The 20,039-nt window shown below is 41.6% G+C and overlaps 1 protein-coding gene across 8 annotated transcripts in view; it reads left to right on the top strand.

Annotated features, from left to right (window-relative positions):
• Positions 1-20,039, top strand: part of CRIM1 (cysteine rich transmembrane BMP regulator 1) — a 196,022-nt gene that overhangs the window by 166,518 nt on the left and 9,465 nt on the right. For 5 of the 8 annotated variants that reach the window (XM_035272823.3, XM_002757863.7, XM_035272824.3 and 2 more), the window contains 2 exons: positions 2,678-2,899; positions 16,703-16,897. In XM_035272823.3, coding sequence (XP_035128714.2) covers positions 2,678-2,899; positions 16,703-16,897 — 417 coding nt within the window. The remainder of the gene's footprint in view (positions 1-2,677; positions 2,900-16,702; positions 16,898-20,039) is intronic. The other 3 variants (XM_078349502.1, XM_035272825.3, XM_008980883.5) reach the window with 1 other exon arrangement.

Below are 20,039 nucleotides of genomic sequence, written 5' to 3'. Positions count from 1 at the left end.
AATTCGCAACAGTGGCATTGATAAGTGGCATATTGCACATGTAGAAAAATACCATCTCTAGTGTTAGGACACTTGCATTCTAAAATGGTCCAAGTCGTATGTCCACCGTGGGGTAACAGCTTCTGAAGGGTTGGATCCCTCCTGATGCTTCCATCTGTAGGATGCCTTGTCATTTCCTCCTTCTTCAACTTTCCCTCTTCTCTGGACTGGTTTAAAGCAAGGTCTGGTAAGGAAGTGAGCAAAGATTGCATGCACATCCCTGCAGGTGAAGGACCTTCACCAGCACACAAAAGGGAGAGGGTAAAATAGCACTTGTTTCTTTTCATAACATTTACAATTTTCTTTCCTTCTTTATTTTTAGAGCTGGAAAAAAGCATGGCAGAGAAGAAAGAGGAAGGTAGAAAATAAAAAACAGTAAGGGAACACCAGTGAATACACTGGTAAAGATCAAATAAAGGAGTAAATGTTCGGAAACAGAAGTTTAAGGAAAGGGGTCTAGAGCGGGAAAAATGAGAAAAGAGGCCCAAAGAAGGGAGATACTGTGGGTGAGATTCCAAATGACATTGTCAGTCAGGGTTAAGTTAGGAGTCTCCTGCCTCATGGAAGGAAACCTGCAGACTGTACCTCAGCTTCAGCCCTCACACCATCACTGCCAGCATATCCTGATGTCCTCTGGATTCTTTCCAGGCCTCCGTGAGAGCCCTGCAGATCCCAGGCTATCCATTTCACTTCATTTCATAGCTTCGTCACTGCTGTCCCTGCTTCCTCTTTTAAGTTTTCAGACACAAGATTGGGCAGTGCTTGCATGGGCCAAGTTAACATAAGTCACAAAAACCTCATGGAGATTTGCAGGGCCTAGGGTGAACAAGAGGGTGTTGTCCTTATTTCTAGCCAAAGCAAAAGTTAGCACTGGTCAGTCCCTTAAAGAAGAAATTATCCCTAGACGTAGATGACCACAAAAAGGTCACTGAGAAAGTCATCCCATCTTGCCATCTCGAACCTATGTGGATGGGATCTGTGGAGTCATACCTGAAATTGGACCTTATTTTTAGAGTTGGAAAGAAGCATGGCAGAGAAGAGAGAGGGAGGTAGAAAATAAAAGAATAAAGGAACACCAATGAAAATACTGGTAAAGATCAAATAAAGGAGACATTTAGAGGCAGAGCACATATGGCACCGTGAAACCAATGGCTGTTCTTCAGCTAGTGCCTGCTGTCTTTGGGACTACTCATAGCAGATACACTTACCCAGTTTAAAGGAGAAGGTATGGGCTGATCCCATTATGCTGCCTTCCCTATCCCTCAGAGAAGGTCCACAGTGAAGTAACTGCCTTGGTCCTCAAAAAGGCCCTTCTTGTCACATCATACTTACTGGCTGTAGGATATATCCATGAGTGGACAGAAGGAAAAAGTGACATGTAGAGCTTCTGGATCATGTGGTAACTACATGTCTCAGTTTCTGGTTCTCGGCTAAAAATAACAGTTGATGGAGTTGGTTCTGGGAAGAACATATGACAACTCTTTTGATTATGCATTAAGAAAATGTGGCCCTCTCAGAGGTTTGCTAGGGAGGGCTGTCGTGGCTGTGTCTAGACTCTAGTGAAACTGATTGGAGGTGCTCTCTTATCAGTAGGATTATTACATTTCTAAACTAGAAACCCCACCCACTTACATTTTCCTTTCTGATATTGCAATCATATTGCTGCCTGAAGTTACAATTATCATTGATTTTAGTGGAAACCAATGCCCAAAGTGGTATCTGGATTTTCTGGTGACGTTTTCTGTTGCAAGTTTTAACTAGATCTGGGGTCTTTCTGGTCTAAGTCTCTTTAAATAGCAAAGACACAGATGATTTGCACATGATTTCTATGCGGTTGCATCCTTATGAGTGATATAGATTTCTTTCAGCCATTAATGTAAATTTCTGAACATTGGAACGTTAAACATAGGTGTGTTTGGTAGTCTGGCGTGAGAATTCGTCTGAATATTGATTGGTCAAGATTGCATGTGGCCACAAGTAAGAGAAAACCCAACTGCAATTTTTAAGTAAATAGAGGTTTATTTTACATATATGACAAGACGTTTGGAGGCAGATGTTTATCAGCATTGATTCAGTGGCTCAGTGAAGTCAAGGCCTTTCTCTTCTGACAGGGGTGTCACAGCTGTGATCTACACACTCCTATCAAGGCAGGAAGAATGTGGAAGGATGATGGTGGAACCTATCTACCCTGCTTTGAAGACAGTGAAAGCTTTCCCAGAAATCCCCTCATTAGCCATCAGGTCCCATTAGCTACAACCGGATGATGGAGCCCACCCTAGTTTCAAAGGATTCTAGGAAAGCAGGGAAGAGGATTGACCCGTTTACTTACATGTGTTGGAATCCAAGTCCTGGGGCTACCCCAGAGAAAACCAGGAGTTCATTAAGCTAAGGAAGATAGATAGAGTGGATGTTGTGTAAGCAACTGACAGCATAACTGTGACAGATCTTTTTTGATCTTTGTTATTTTGTTAAAAAATGCAAGAGCCTTCCTGAATCAGACTTTCTGATTTGTTACTGCATCATTTATTTAAGAAGGCACCCAAGGCCTTCATGACTGGGTGTGCTTGAAACACACTATGTTGCATAGTTGCTGGCCAACAAGCATCTTCTTTGCTGACCTATATGTTCATTTTTCCAGATCAACCTTTTCGGCCTCCCTTATCCCGTAATGACAGCGTACCTAATTACTGCAAAAATGATAAAGGGGATATATTCCTGGCAGCTGAGTCCTGGAAGCCTGACGTTTGTACCAGCTGCATCTGCATCGATAGCGTAATTAGCTGTTTCTCTGAGTCCTGCCCTTCTGTATCCTGCGAAAGACCTGTCTTGAGAAAAGGCCAGTGTTGTCCCTACTGCATAGGTAAGACCAAGAAAAAAAAAATCCTTCATCTCTACCAGTGGTCACTAAATCTATACTGACAGCCATTTGCCTAGATCAGTTCATATTTTTGAAACTGGTTTTTTTCTGCTTGACATGTCAGACAGATCCAGTGTAGCAGCATTGAGCAGAAGAAAGGTATGGAAGACATGCTCCCAAGATGAGATTCCTTAAGAATAAAAAAATGTTCTCTGAGAATGCCATAATGTTATAGCCCTGTCCTGTTCTATTGGGCTCCTTTGCCCAGTTCAGGTTGTCAATTTCAGGACTCTCTTTCTCCAGCCTATTATTTACAGTGGTCTTTTTTACCAGATAGAAACACCACGTCTCATATTAGAGTCCACTTGGCATATAAAGCTTGCTGCTGCCTTGAGATCAACTAAATATGAACTATTAATTTAATCTCCCAGTTGTTCCTGTCTTCTGACACTTAATGGATTCTGTTTCAACCTGCTGTCCCTGTCAATGGTCCAGGCACACAGAGTGAGGCCTGAGTAACTCGAAAGCCCTCTCTTTCTTGTGACTTGTGGTGATGCATCTTTGTGAGCAGAGGACCTATATATATTAGCGCCTAACATCTGGACCCAAACTAGTCCTATGGACATAAGCCATATGCTGTTCTGCAGCCCAAAAGGTGAGACTGAGACAGCTGGCAGTTCTATCAAGGACAGCCCCTGTTCCCTGGGCTTTCACTCACTTTTAATGCTTTTGTATCCAGGAAAGCTCAAAGTCAAGTGAAAGACAATGATACATCTCAATCAGATAGTGAACCTATAATCAGAGTAGCAAATGAAAAATCGTACATTCTGTACTAATTGTACATATTGTGCATTTATTGTTGGGGATTTTGCAAGTTTCCTAAACACAAGTCATTGCGTATATCTGGAATGATAGATGGGGAATAAAAGAGATCTTCTGGCTACAGAGTTTTGTGGCATTTCCAGTAGATAAGCTGAGGAATCATGGCCATAATTGAAGCTCATGGGGGCATCTCCCTGTCCTTATCTTGTGACCTCTAGCCACTAGACAGGGCCACTCTGAGTCTTTTACTCTGCATCTATTGGTATATGAGATGGAAAGATATTTTAAAACACAATGCCTGTTCTTAGGAATTTTACATAGATTTTCTAACTATAATGGCTAAAGAGTAATAAAGGTTCTGTTTTGAAAACTAGATTCTCCCTTTTAATAGGGTTACCATCAATATAATTTATTCTTCAAACGATGATGCTTTTAAGAGTAAAAAGGGGCTGTTAGTAATTACGATGGGACAATAGTCATAGACCAGGAGTGTCCCAAGCATATTGGATATGTGGTAGCCCTACATTTTAGCAGTGGTTTCTCTGTACCACCCATAAGCTTTCAAGCTCCTAAGTGGGGCCAAAAATATATCCATGCATGTGTCCAATTTAGTGCTACTTACCTTTTCAAAATGGTTGTCAAAATTCAGGCAAAAAGTGGTACTGCCTTTGGTGAGGTCTAAATGCAAGCTATAACTTGGCTGCTATTTCAGACTGGGTAAGGGGAAAGTATAGCCAGTGTCCCCATAGTTATATATCAGAACTTTTTAACTTTTAAGTTCAGACATACAAGTGCAGTAAAACTTCAGTACCAAAGGAAATGGTTCACAAGTCAACCAGGGATACTTGTGTCATACTTGGGAAACCAGAGCTCAGGAGTCCCCTGTTGCCTTCAGAGGAGAAACCTAAAAGCACATTTCTCATGTGTTGAAAATTCTCAGATTGTTTTATGTAAATTTGTTGTGTTTGGCTACTTAGTTGGTAAATTTGTAATTAGTAAATTATTCAACAAGTGAATTTGTTTTCATATGATAGTAGATAATAATCTCTCACAAAACCCAATTTAACAAGTTCAAAATTTTGAAGAGAAACTGCAAATCATAGTATTCTATAGCCTTCCTTTTTATTTCTTCTTATTTCCCTTCATGCTCTCTATTCCAATTCCTGCATCATTTAGATTATATATTCTTCATTGGTGTAGGGAAAAAAGGACCAGTTTGGCTCAAATTCGTGATTTTGATTTTAGGTTAAACTGCAGCACTTTTGCTAAATTGTGGTCCATAAGAGCTCATAATGGTATAGGGGACATTTTGATTCTGATTCTCTCTCCCTCCACAACTCCCCTCCCCGTCCCAAACTGATGCATGTATAGTTTTATCATATAAACCTATGACTTACCTTCAGGGGACCATGTTCCAGAGACTGAACATTTGATGAACTGCAACCGTGTGCTTTATTCACTCATTCATCTTAATAATTCATGTGTGTTGTTGTATTATTGAAATAGCTATTAAGCCCCTTCTGTCTGCATCATATTTACTTTGCAAGTAGCCTTGTTAGATAGGCCTTCATCCTTTCTCATCTAGCCCTGCTGTGTCTGAACATATGAAGTCAAGTTCATGACTGTGATATAGGGATTTCCTATCTGACTCTCCAGTTTCCTTTTGGGCCTGTTTTCTTATCAATGAAGAGGCCCTGACTTCCAGTCAGCCTGGTCCCCATATAAGGGTGCCAAGCCTGGCCAGCACACCCAAAGGCAGTTACCAGCTGTGCTTCATTGGCAGAGCCTTTATCATCATCCAGAGATCACTGAGCAAAGGAAAATCATGGAAGCACACTATCAGGAAGCATGTCTTAAAGCACAGAGTTGTTTTTCCAGTGGGCACCAAAACCCAGTGCTCACATGGTTTCCTGGCTTAGGCTTTCTCAGTTTTAACCCAGATTATCGTCTGTTCTCAGGATCTTGTGTATCCCTGTTAGCATGTACGGACTACCTCGCCCCAGCCTCCAGTGCTGACCTCACCTTGGCTGCAGGACTCTTCTATGGGTGACTGTTCTCCCTAATTAGTCAAATACAGATTTCTAAAAACCTCAAACTCACAATTAAGGGACCTATTTTATTAGTGGTTAAAAAAAAAGTTTGCATGCTTTCACCTTGTGAAATATCCTTTTTCCCTACTCTAAGAAAAATGAAAAGTGGTGATCCTACCAAAAGTAGCTTTCTAATTACAAATATTTGTGTTCCTTTTGTTAAATTATCAAGTCACTAATGTGCAATGATAGTGCTTCTCTTTTGATGTGTGAAGGGCTCATATTATGTGTGCTAATTTAATAGGATATGTAATATAGACATAATTAATAGGATTAATGACTAATTTTGAAAAGTGAACAAACAGCTTTGTCTAATTTCTTATAATACCCATTATTAGGGAATTCATTCTTCTACTAGAAAGAACCTAAGTAGTAATTACCCATTCATTTTAATGGAACATTTTCTGATTCCCTCATTTTTTTGGTACTCTGATTTTCTGCACAAGCACATACAAACTTAGATTTTCATAAGCTAACTATAATGATGGCTTAAAGGGTAAATAACAAGAATCAAACATTGACAAGTATGAATCTGGTGGAGATAAAAGGTCTGGTGGGAATTCTAATGGGTGAAAACAGATTTGATATGTGGTTCCTTGTAAACGTCAGATACGTCTGTTACAACCTACTTAGCCACGCAAGAATGTACTGGTTTCTAAAGCATCCCATGGCCATTTCACTGATTACATGTTACATGCCTTTCTCAAACCTTGCCAGAGCAAAAATTATCTCAGTGTTTCAATGAAGTCTTTATTTATGACTTCAGGGAGGATAGCAAACAGGTAAATTAGCAGCCCTTCCACCACACCTCTCATGTGCCTGTGGGGATACTCATATGCCCATATGAGCCCTGACCACCCATGCTCTAATGTTTGTGTTGAGAATGCTTCTGCCCATACCACGTGCCAGACTCTGGCAGCTTTTGGAGGGGGACCATGAGTCTTTCAGTGGAACCTCCCTGTGTCCAGGGGTCAGTCATTCCTGGTCAGATATTACAAAGAAAGAGTATGACTTTGATCATAAAGTCTAGCTTAAGTTAATTTCTAGGATTTTCAAGCTCATCTCACTGCTGTATCATACCTGTTGCATTTGGAAGTCAAGATGCTCAGGTATGTCCCCCGATTGATTAAGCCACTCTAGTTGATCAGGACTGATCTTAAGTAAAAAGCTCCCGTGTTGGCCAAGTCTTAAGTGTTAGCATGTAGAACATCGTTTTGAAAATTGTGACTTGGCAAGTATTTATTTGTTCATAACTATGTGTTACATTAGAAGATATTTCAAGGTCAGATTTTTAGAGCCATTTGTTGGCTAGAAATTCTTGAGTCAGTGTATCTTTTTCACTTCAGAAATTTTTGTCGAAGGTTATTTTTGGATGATAATTTGTGTTTATTATATATAATATAAATATATATTTACTTATTTAGATGCTATATAAAATACATATATCTGTGGCTCATTACTTCCAGGTGAACAAAGTTAAGATGTTCTGATTACATGCCTTCTAATCTAATATTATTTAAGTGTTTTTTAGTATCGTATATCTTTAAGGATCTGTGAAAATGAATTCTTTTATAGGTAGAAGGTACTTTAAAAATTTCTTACAGGTTGTATTAATACCTCTGTATGATTAGAAGTTAGCTGTTTTTATATGGATATATTTACTAATATTTGAAGTGGGACTTTCACATGGAGCTGGCTTAGCTCGTGCTGTCACAGTGTCTTCTCAGTTGGCTGTGATACCGTAACTGTATATTGATCTTCTCCGCAGTGATCTTCAACTAGCAAATGATTAAATAATATTTAACCTTAATAGGGAAATGTCTACGCCTTATCTCAAGTCAGTCTATTCTACATTATTCCTTTTGCTTTTATTTAAAGATAACTCTACTAAACTAGTATCTTAAAGATATATAGCATCTCTTTGGAACCTGTGTTGACCATTTTGTATTTAATTCAGTCCAGGAATCAAACATAGTAAATATTTCATTCAGACATCTTTAAGCTATACAACCAATAAAACTTAGTGTTACACATTTTGAAACCATAATGATATGGCACTGTCCACCTTCATTGGAACATTTTTCACCACTGCTTCTCCCATGTATTTTCTTAAAATTAAAAACTTAGGCGCATTGGAGAGGGAGCTTCCCTTGAAGCCAAAGCATTAAAATTACAGCTCTGTTACATTCTAGCTTTATGTTTTGGTGATCTGACGTAACCCTAGCTCAGTTTCCTCACCTGTAGGATGGCAATAATAACATTATGCTGTGCTTCACAAAAGTACCAAGAAGATTAAGGGATATAATGTACATATGCAGAAATACCTTATAAACAGTAAACACAATTTAAGTGTATATTGATTCAGTAGACTTGCTGCTCTTGTAACACAGATTGTAGCTGATTTAGTAACGTTACCGAATAGATTCTAGCATCTCACTGTTAAATGTAGCAGCTGGCTTTCTACGAGAGAAATGCCTGCATATAACATCTCAGTGATGAGCTTTTGAAGGACTAGAATCTCTTAGATAATGCTTCAGTGGTGCACCCCATCCTGCCTACTTTCATCTTAAAAAGCCCATGCTACTTTGCTCACTTGATTGTAACCCAGGTAGAAACAGTGTGCTTTCTTTAGTTCAGCTGCGTTGTGACAGTGCCTTGCCCACAAACTGCACCGTCCTTTCATACCTCTAGACATTATCAGAAGTGAGAAAATGGGGCTCATTTATTTCTGTTTATGTTGAGAGGGTAGTCCCATTTGAAGAGTCTATAAATTTACTATGCACGAGCCACTGTGACTCCTGGAAATAGAGTACATGGCATTTATAATCAGGGCATACCCTCACAGGGAGAAGACGTATACCTCCTGCACATTCTTCAGAGCTGTCAGTTACTGTGGCCCTACACAGAGGCCCAGATTGTCACAGTCAGTGTTAAAAGATTTAAACAAAAGATGAGAGATGTAATTTAAAAGAATGAGAACAGGATGCTTTTCTGTGTGTGTATTGTTTAGAGTTTAAGAATGAAAACATTCTGGTTGTCGTGCACTGTGCTAACTTTGGAACTGGTGTAAAGTTAACACAACAGAAATAAGCAGTGTTTGATTTCAGTTTGTCTTACCCTATGCCCTAGGAAGCAGCTGATCTTGCTTATTCCATAAGCAGCTTTCTCTTCTCACTTCAGTATCCTTTCCAGGCCCCCGGCTGTGTAAACAGAAATTCAAGTTGTTCTGCTTAACTTGGGGAAAACCCCTAAGCTCCATAGTCTTTAGGTGTGCTCCAGCCCCACATGCTTAATTTAAAGAGGTCTGCTGCCTGGCAGGGAGGCTGCACTGCTTTTTCCAGAGAGATCCGACAGCATGTGCCTTTCTCTTATTTCAGTCCAGGAGGCCAAACCTGATTTTGTAACCTCTAGTGGTGAGGGATGTGGGGGAAGACCCCATCACAGGAGGGCCCACTAGTAAGAACCATCTGGAGGCTGCTGGCAGTCTTCTTAACAGGACTTGTACTGTGACCAGATGAAACATCTTCTGTAGGTGCAAAAACTGGCCAATCTGGAAAGTCCAGTGACTTCCACCTTAAGGTTTTCTTAACAAGATGCTATACCCTGACTTGTACATAGATTGCTTCTTCTAAGTGCTAAAAGAAGTAGTATTTCTTCCTTCTTATTTGGGCCACCTTGATCTTTAGTTGTTTCTGCCTGCCTTTTAAATTACATTTTTATATTTCCAAAATTATTTCTGTGAATAATGTCCATGTCCCTATAGATGCATCGTGCACTGTAGGCCCTGCTATGAAATGAGACCACATTTAAAATTGAAAACAAAATGTTTCCTTCAACTACTGTCCATGAAGTGCTTAATCAGCCCATAACAAATGCTTAATACAAGGATTAAGCTCTGTTACTGGGAAATTGTGTCCTCTTGCATGCACTGGTTCTCAGCCAAAAGTGACTGTGTTTACTAGTTTGGTGAGATTTCTTTTTGTAGAACTAGAAAAGTGTATCATTCCTCTATTAACTTGGAAGCCTGAGCAATCACCTATTTCTTTCTGGTATGTTGAAGAAACCTGATAGGCTCTTTTAACCTTTATAAATAGACTTGCACTTCCTATCCTAAGAAATAAATGAAATAAACAAAAATGGAATTCTAAGAAAAGCCTTAAAACTGTGGCCAAATGTGCTTTCACAGCAATTAAGATAAGGCAGTGCATAAAGGTAGGAATCAGCCTGCATGACAGCATTTACCTCATTTTTTTTTTTAAATAAAGGATTAAGGTCAGATTTTTTTTATTGGAAGCTAAAAGTTATAAAGCAAAATACTCAAGTATTTAATTAAATCAGTGAGCATTTATTGCATTTTTAACCAGAATTCTTTCATCGTTTCCGGACAGAATTACTGTGTATTGGATCTCTGCCTCTGTTTCAACTGCCTGTTCAAACAGAGGCCCTGCATCTGTTCTTAGCAAGACTTCAGTTGAGTTCCATCTTTTCATTCTTTCACAGTCTGTGAAGGCCTGGTGAGTCAGCGTATTGAAAGTCAGTCATCGTCATCGATGTCTGTGAGTTCGTAGTGGCCCGCACATTATTTCCTCAGATTCCTGCCTGCATCATTACAATTTTTACATGTTTTAAGTCTCTTTATGTTTTGTTTTTTTTTTTTTTTTTTAAAGTGAAGCCAGTTTCTCAAGCAGGAGGTGCTCACATGCCATTTATTCTCCAGGGGTGGAGTTTGCGCCCAGCATATGCCCGACCATACAGAAACGAGAAGCACACGACAAGCCAGGGATTTCAGTGTCTTGTTAAAAAGAAAGGCAAATGTCAGTGGCATTTTATTCCTTCGTGGGTTAGAGAAAGAGTGCTATGATGCATTGTTACAGGTGTAAACTAAAGTTTTAAAAATACTTCCCCTCTACGTGCCCAGGTCAGCTATGTCATTGGTAATACTTGGCTGCCTTTTCTACCACTCCCTTTTCTAAATCTCACATTACCCATAGTATATATGGCCTCTTTGTATGCCTGCCTAAATGATTTCACTGAAGTTTTCTGTAAATCCCTCAAACCTCAGGCTTAAGAACCCAAATTGAAATTTCATGTTATTAGCAGGACCAGCTGTCTGTGCATCTTTACCAGACATTGGGCTTATCCATTTGGATATGGACTCCCACAAAGCTGATGAAACCCTCTGGGTGCGGGGGTGTCTCCTGAGGACCAAGGCCTTGAATGCCTTGCTCACTTCTGCATCCCCAACACTATAGGATGACACTGGGGGGCCTTCAATCTCAATGTGTGGAAAGAACAGATGCCCCCATTATAGTACTGTGGTGGCTTGTTTTGCGGTGAGACTTATTCTGAGATGAAGAGCTGCATTTAGCTTCTTGGCCACCAGGATCCGAGAGTAAATTACTTTTCAGGACTCTAAATAGTACGCAGGAGATTTGAAAGAACTGATGCAATTTCTAAAGCAGCCTAACTTCCTCCCGGGAAGTTACTCCCACACCAAGATTCTGACTTCATGACCACCAGATTTAGAAATTGAACTATCTATGTAAGAAGTTGCCTCCTAGGCAGAAATCAAGAAATCCAACTATAACATAGGTCAGAGTCAATTTTGGTTTGTATATCCTTCCACATAGGAAAGAGTGGGGAAAATCTGGGGATGCATTTTTTTTCAGAGGCTACTGTATACCCCACATCAGGGTCCATTTCAGAGTAAAGGCTGTGCCCCCACCTCAGTGACTTCCTGGAATACTAAATTAGATCTTTATAGAGGAAGAAAATAACAGTTCTAGATTTTCCCTAGCTGTTAATTAGTTTTGTGGCATAATTAAATAGCTCAAGAGTAAAAACAAAGTCCAGGCTTAAGAGCCTGTTTAGGTTTCTTTTCTTATCTTGAAAAGAGGTAAGATACCAAAGCTTAAACAGTTAAAGACGTTAGCTGGAAGGAAATTAACATTTCAAGGCCTTGCTCCTTCTTCCTCCTCTTGTTATATCAACCAGAATTAAGGAAAAATAGAGGGGGAAAACCCCATGCTGAATTGTCCAAACTCTACCACTGAAAGATTTTGTGTATTTTTATTGTAATCATACCTGATACAAGATACTGTTGCTCACTCTTGAATCCCAGAAGAAAAGAAGACATTTTTATGAGCATCCTATGAAGAAAGCAGCCCCATGGAAGGAGCCACTGTGGCCGCCACCGAGGGGCTCCAGGCTTCTTCCATAGTTGATGGTGATGGCAGAAGTAAATCTTGATTCTCTTACAGGGACTTTGTTTCTGAAAGAGGCCAGAAGTCATTTCATGCTGAATCTGATGGATAAGATAGAGGCCAGAGCTGAGGAAAATAAGTAGCAAAGCTGATCTCAAAGGTGTGACTGTGAAATAGTAACCATCTTCTTTGCACATTTCAAAATTGGCCCTGGATGCCATCACAAGAGGGAAATCCAAAGTTGTGCGCAGCAGCAGCAGCACTGTTGGAATACATTTATAGCCTACCAGGGCTACTTAGAAGGGGATCCTGTTTGGATATGTAACCCGATTTGATTGTTTCAGAAACAAACTTTACTATATACTAGTGTCATACCTTAGGTTTTCCTTGGAACATTCTCCTCTAATCCTCTTATTCTGAGAGGGAGGGAGGGAGAAATAGTGAAGGGAAAGAGAAGTGTTAAACGGAGATTTTCCTTGATTTTTCTTTTTTTTTGAGACTGAGTTTCGCTCTTGTTACCCAGGCTGGAGTACAATGGCAGCGATCCAACGGAGATTTTCCTAAGGAAGCCCAGGAACCCTAAATACCCGCTCCATTACCGCCATTCCTTGATAGCATTGTGTGATGTATGATGTAGTCAATTGAAGGACAATTTAATCTTTGAAGACAACGATAAATTCAAGTGCCTATTTTCAAGTCAGTGAGCAGTAACGACTTTAGTTTGTATGGCACCGATTGATCCTCGTCTGGGCAAGTGGCCCTTCCACAGGTTATCCTGCTTGGTACATGGCAGACAGAAAGTGCTGGAGGCCTGTGGAGCCAGACCCGCTGGGGTTCCCCTCCTCGCCCTGCCGCTTCCTAGCTGTGCGTCCTGGACAACTGACTTAATCTTGTGCCTCATTTTTCTGTGAATTGTAACAATACCCTGTCCCACTGGGCAGTGAAGATAAATGGCATTGACACAGATAATGTGCTTAGCACAGGGCCTGGTGCGTAGTGAGCATTCAGTAAGTGGAAGTTACGATTATTATTAGGTATCAAAGAACAAAACTTAATTGTCAGAATAAACAAACCAGTTGGAGTAATAAATACAGCCTTTAGAGTTAAATGGCACAACCCTGATAGCCAAACAGAAACTGTTCGGTTATTTTTAGTTGGATATTCCCACTCTTTCTTTCTACATCCCTCTTCAGGCTGACTGCTTAAAATACATTTATATATAGTCTCAATTAGACTATGCTGTTTCCCCCAAAAGACTACAGTGACACTATTCATTTAATTTATAGAACCTCGAATTGCATGGGATAGCCACCACGTCTCCCTCTAAACATGGCAGCTTCTAAAACTTCCTGATGGAGTTTTCACAATTTGATCACTACGTGTCATTGAAGGAGACAGCATTATCTAGGAAAGCAGTGAGGATACTAGGCCAGGTATGGTGGCTGGTGCCTGTAATTCCAGCATTTTGGGAGACTAAGGCAGGTAGATGGCTTGAGGCCAGGAGTTCAAGACCAGCCTGGGCAACACAGTGAGACCCCATCTCCTCAAAAAATAAAAACTAAAAATTATCTAAGTGTAGTGGTACATACCTGTACCTCTAGCTACTCAGGAGGCTAAGGCAGGAGGATCACTTGAGCCCAGGAGTTCAAAGAGCTACCATTGCACCACTGCACTCCAGCCTGGGCAACAGAGTGAGACCCTGTCTCTTGGAAAAAAAAAAAAAAAGTTATTGGTTTTCCCATTGCCTCCAAGCCATTCAGAGTAGTTGTTCTTTCTCATGTATCATTTATACCTATTCCTTGAGACAGTGATCTCATACAGTTACTGAATGAGGATTTACATAACCCTGTATTACGCTGTAGCTCAGCATTTGGTCTTCGATATTTCTTCTGTGGTTTTGATACACCTGTTGAAATTCTCCTACATAGATCAGTATCACTGAGAAAACACCACACTCATGGCCAGGTGTTTTAGGTCCAGGATCAGTCTAAGTTCCTCCCATCATTATTCTCATGTGTGGAGGGAGGGAGGGAAGGAAGGAAGGAAAGAACAAAGGAGAGAGGGAAGGAAAGAAGGAGGGAAGGGGAAGGAAGAAAGGAAAAGGGGTAAGGAAATAAAGAGGGAAGGGAGGGAGGGAGAAAAGGAGAGAAGGAAAGACGGAAGGGGAAGGAACAAGGAAGGAAAGGGAGGGAGGGGAAAGGAGGGAAGGGAGGAGGAAGGAAAGAGAGAAGAAAGGGAGGGAGGGAGGAGGAAGGAGGGAGGGAGGGAAGGAAGAGTTAATTACAGACAATATAGACTGCAGAAGGAAGGAAAAATTACAGACACTATAGACCACTGCTTGGCCTTGAGTCAGAAGAGTTATGGACAAGATGGGATGAGGAGTTTCACCTTCTGCTGTCTGATTTCCTTGTACAGTAATACTGTTACTGAAATTTTATTCGGTGATATTGCATTGTATGGACCAATGTTCATGTAAAATATAATCAGTGGTACTGCTTTCTTTCATAAAGAATTCTCTGCAAAATAGACTCTAGGTTTGATGGCCAAAACTAATATCCTCAGTGCAGTGTGTTGGCTGGAGGTCAGAGTACTACTTGAATTAGGTTCATTGGATGATTCTGTTCAGCCAGTTTGACATGTGCATTTGGATACCGTAGTGAAGTCGCCGCCTTGAAGGATTCCATATTATTGAGAACTTCTATCATGGGTTTCATTTGTAAGGCTCCGGATGAGTTTGTAGCCTAATAATTAGTGTGCCAGAAGATTTCCTTGGAGCATCTACAAACATAGCAAAGTGCATTTTTTAATAGATATTGAGAAATTGATTTGATTACAATTAGAACTTTCCACGATTACTTGACTTAATGTCCCTTGTTGAACCTTAGCGATAATTAGAAAAATGATCGAAGTTGTTGATAACATAGAGATGATACATTTAAAACTTGAGGTCAGTTTCTTCCTTGGGCTTGCTTCTAACACTCCCCAATGGATTGAGATTTATATCTGTGGGGTAAAAGTTTTACAATATTAGGCCGTTATTAGTGGCGTTTATAAAGGTGCGTGTGCTTGAGTACTATCTGCTCTCTAGATCCTTAACCACAGATGGAAAATATTTTTCAAAAAATAAAAACAAATTTTAAAATACAGTATAACCACTATTTACATAGCATTTACATTGTGTTAGGTATTGTAAGTAATCTAGAGATGGCCTAAGGTACATGGGGGTGTGATTAGGTATATGCAAATACTATGCTGTTTTATATAAGGGACTTGGGACATGAGCGTCTGTGGATTTCGGTATCCCCGAGGGTCCTGGAACCAGTCTCCCGAGGGTACCAAGGCACAACTGTAGTTGGTAGGAAGAAAACATAGAGACCACAGGTCTGTGAGCATTTCTATCTGAGACCTTCCTCTGGAAAAGCTAAATCTGAAGCACAAGCTGGGTCTTCATAGAGAGCCACTTCCAGCTGCCTTGGAGTACTCGCTGCAAAGCTTGCTGCTGCTCAGAGAAAATGGCTCCTGATGCCATTATGCGCTTCTCATTGTGCCCTGAGATGTGCTGGGTTCTGTTTCTGTGGGTGTGTGTGTTTGTTCAGTGAACTCTGACCCTTCAAGAGCTTCCCAGATGCTTTCCAGGAAGAATCATGAGCCCTGGGGACCACTGCCTTCCTAAGGAACTTTCCTTCCAGCTGCCTTTGTAGTTTTTCACATTTAAGCAACAAGTGGGGAGTGGCGCTGCTTTTTGAATGAGAACATAAAATGTCTCTCGATTAGTAGGTGGCATCCAGTTATCAGTCTCACGTTCACACCACCGCCGCCAGGTTTCAATGTGCCCCATCTCTGCTTTGGCTGCTGGATCTGCTGGTCCTTGGGGCCTCACTCTGAACCTCATTCTTGTGTGCTAGAGGGGAATTCGTGTGTGTGAAATGTGGCCACTAGGGAGTCAGTTCAGGCACACCAAGAAAAGGCGTTGAGTCCCAAAGAAAGGAACCTTCAAAAAGAAGGTTGGAAGAGGGAGGAAGTAAGTGTGACAAGGGACAGTGGGAAGAAGGAGCAGCATGTTTAAGCTGTAAATCCTTGTGTATACTGTACAAATAGCTCTTTAATTTTTTTCTCAAAAACCATAGTTTGCTGGGGTAAAAAGTGGATTGCAATGAAATGAAGCTGTTTTTAAAGTAGAAATGTCCTTGTAGGTGAGAGAAATCCATGCGGCATCCCTGGCACATGAGGGAAATGGTTATCTCAGCGCTAACTCCCACTCAGGGGTTGCAGAGGAAACCTGCCAGTTCCCCGTGCTGTTGCCATTATCACTCCTTACCATTCCCCTGGATTATTTACCGAACAGGAGGAACTTCTTGTATCCATCTCTGTAAATAAACTCGGTGGACTTTTTATCAGTCTCTGTCTCTTTCTGGATGACAGTCTAAGGACACTTACCTAACGGGTATCATTCCCTGCCGGTTGTTGTAGTGACCACCATGTGCTAGCCTAAGGGGCCACAAGATGAGAGCCCCGACAATCCTTCTAAGAAAATGGCAGTGAAAGACTAGGGAAACCAAAGTTTCACCAAATTCCAGAAATCCTAACACATACTGTGATGATACAAAGCTATTCCCTTGATCCCTCACGTATAATAAGATCGTGCGCATTGTCACATCAGCAACTCCACCATGTGCTGTTCTTTTCACTAGAAGACACAATTCCAAAGAAGGTGGTGTGCCACTTCAGTGGGAAGGCCTATGCCGACGAGGAGCGGTGGGACCTTGACAGCTGCACCCACTGCTACTGCCTGCAGGGCCAGACCCTCTGCTCGACCGTCAGCTGCCCCCCTCTGCCCTGTGTTGAGCCCATCAACGTGGAAGGAAGTTGCTGCCCAATGTGTCCAGGTATCGAAGCCACCATCCTTCCATTTGTCAAGCTGTAATGTTGACTTAAGGTGAAATTAGAACAGAGCTCCACCTGCTCCCTCTTTCATTAGTTCACATGGCCCGAGTAGCATGTCAGGCCCAGTTAGCGCCTCCCACCCAGAGATCCTGTGGGTAACTTGAAAAACTGTGGCCATCCAGACGAGGGGCAGATTTTGGTTGCATGCCAGAATTGCTCTCGTTCTTTTCTTCTCATTTGCATTCTCTAAACTTTAGTATCACCAACGTGTTAATGACACCTGCCCTATCATAGTAGCACAGTTTTAGTACAGTACTCAACCAGCCTAGGGAAGATGGTCCAAGATGGGACCCAGAAGAGAAGATGCCTCAGAGGCGTTACACCGTGTATATATATTAGAACCAAAATGGAAGACCTGCATTTAAAGAATGTAGTTCTGGTTTATTCTTTTTTTAGTTCATCATTTCCAGCCAGTACCCACACCATCCACACAGCCTTCTTCCAAGCCCTTAGCTGAACTTTCCGTCTCTTTCCATGCGTAATGCAAACCACTGAGCATACCCCAGCTGGCCATCGTGAATCCCCATACCTGCATCTTTCCCCACACCCCATGCTTCATGTCAGCTGCATTATTCATCTCATAGTTTCAAACCTAAGTCCTTCACAGCTGCCCAGAGCCTCCCTTAGCCATCCTCCTAGTTTCTATGTCTGCATCTCCTGCCAAAACAATTCCTCTTTCCCCTGCATCTAATCGCAGAAATGCAAGACCTGAGTCCTCTCCCTGGGGACTGAACCCCTAGACACACAGATTTCCCAGGGAGTATAGGCCACACAGACCCAAGTGAAGGCTCACTGCAAGATCTCACTGAGGTCCTGAGCATCAGGAACTTTTCCAACTTTACCTCCGATTCTCATGTTTTCTCACAACATTGTATTAGAGAACCTTGTTCTATTCAATACAGGGAGCTGGGAACCATGCCAATTTACGAGTGCGTCTGAACTATGCAACTGTAAGATAGACAGCTAGCTAAACCCAGAGTTTAAGTGAGCTCTGCACATGTTGGCCTTTTGTTTAGGTGTTGTGCAGACTAGCCCCAATTGAGCATTTCTAAAAATGTTCATTTATCTCCTAAAAAGGATAGGATGTTCTGCCAGGTAAGGGGGTGGAACCATTTTCAGAGCCTTCAGTTGGGTTCTCTTTATAGTTTAGTCTCATTGGTCTTGTTAAAAGTATAGATGGAGAGTCAAAGATTCACTACAGTGACATTTTATCACTTGCTGTGTGTATGGAAAAAAAGAAAAGTCTTAAATGTTTTAAATGAGAATAAGAAAAAAATACGTGGTTCCCCACTGGAATTATTTTATCTAGTATATATCACCTATATTTCACAAGTTTCGTACCAGTTTCCCTAGTAATATGCTTTTAATGATATAAATGATAAAACTTGACCTTATTTATTTCACGAAAATCCATTTAATGCCTGTTATGTGCCAAGCGCTGTTCTAGGCACTGGGGACACAGCAGTGGATGAGACAGCAGTGCACATGTAGCTTACGTTGTAGTTGGGAGAAGCCAGGTAGCTAACAGGTAAGCAGTAAATAGGCAGCCACCGAGATGGGGATCACGCTCTGGAGAAAGGCATAGCAAGACCGAGAGGCTGGGAGAAGTGGGCAGGCAGGTTGTTTTGTTATTATGTAGAATGGTCAGGTAGCAGCTTACCAACAAGAGATTTATGGAGAGACCCAGAGTAGCAGTTCTCATGGGGAAGAGGCAGACCCTCTTGTGTATAGCCAGGGCCAAGGCCCTGGAGTGGGAACATGCTGGGCGTGTTCAAGGTGGAGCAGCATTCAGGGTGCATGTTCTGGAGGAGCTGTGTGGAGGGAACTCAGGGAGCATGAAGGAGGTGAGAGGTGTGGGGCAGAAAGGGAGCCACGGGCAGACACAAAGGGTCTCACAGATAAGTACAAGATTTTATTGAGTGAGATGAGACCTTGGAAGGTTTGGAGCAGGGAGTAACAGGATCTGACTTACCTTTAAACGGATTTCTCTGATGCTGGGTTGATCATAGACTGTGGGACATAGAGGTCAAGAGTGAAAGCAGAGAGACCAACCTGGATGATTTTATGAGTCCAGATGAGAGATGACAGTGGCTTGGACAGGGTAGTAGCCATGGAGGTGGAGAGAAGTGGGCAGGTTCCCACTACGGCATATGAGTCGCATCAGTAGGATTTGCATATATGTGGGTGTAGCCAAGGATGACTACGACATTTTGGTTTGGGGCATTTTTAGTTTGAAATACTCACTTAACATCAAAGTGGAGATAATGAATAGACAGTATCTAATTTGGGATTCAGGAGAGAAATTGAAAGTAGATCTACAAATTTAAAAGTCAGCCATAGGTGGTTTCTAGTCTCAAGGTTTTTAAGCCTTGAGACTAGATGACATCACCCAAGAGTAAGAATAGAGAAAAGAAAGAGCCCAGGACTGAGCCCTGAGACCTTCTGACTTTTGGAGACTGAGGAGGTACAGAGGGCCTAGCAAAAGAAATAGAGAAGGAGCACCAGGAATAGAGGAGGAAGCCAAGAGGGTCAGTGACCTGGAAGCCAGGTGGAGAAAGGGTTTCTGGTAAGAAAGAGTGAACAGCTGAGTCAGGATGAGATGTGGGAACCGACTTGTGCATCTAGCACTGCGGTAATGAACTTCACAAAGTGCAGTGAATCCAATTCACCTCTCCCATTGGGAGTTATAGTTACGCAACTCTCATGCAGACCTTAAGTGCAAAGTTGATGAATAAGATGGACTATGAAGTTGAGTGTCCTTGGAGGGTTTCACAGAGAAAGGACTTGAGCTAGATCTTAAAGGACAGATGTGCTGTCTTCATTGGAGTGAAGAGGATAACCTGACTAAGACCTGAGAAGGGAAGCGTCAAGGCCAGTGCCTCTCAGGTCAAGACCGATGCCCCTGGAGCAGTGAGTTCTAGTAGCAATAGGTAAGGACAGAAATGATAGCTTTGGACAAGATTTTTCAGGCCTTAATTATCAAATGAAGAGTGGAGATTTTGTTCTTCATAGGGAATGGGAAGGCTTACTTTTAAGTGATCACAGAGGTGTTTTGGGGTAACCTTTGTGTAACGAGATGGTATG

This window comes from Callithrix jacchus, chromosome 14 (assembly GCF_049354715.1).
Source record: "Callithrix jacchus isolate 240 chromosome 14, calJac240_pri, whole genome shotgun sequence".
NCBI lineage: Eukaryota > Metazoa > Chordata > Mammalia > Primates > Cebidae > Callithrix > Callithrix jacchus.
Note: the sequence above shows the minus strand (reverse complement) of the source record. Positions and strands in the feature narration are given on the sequence as shown.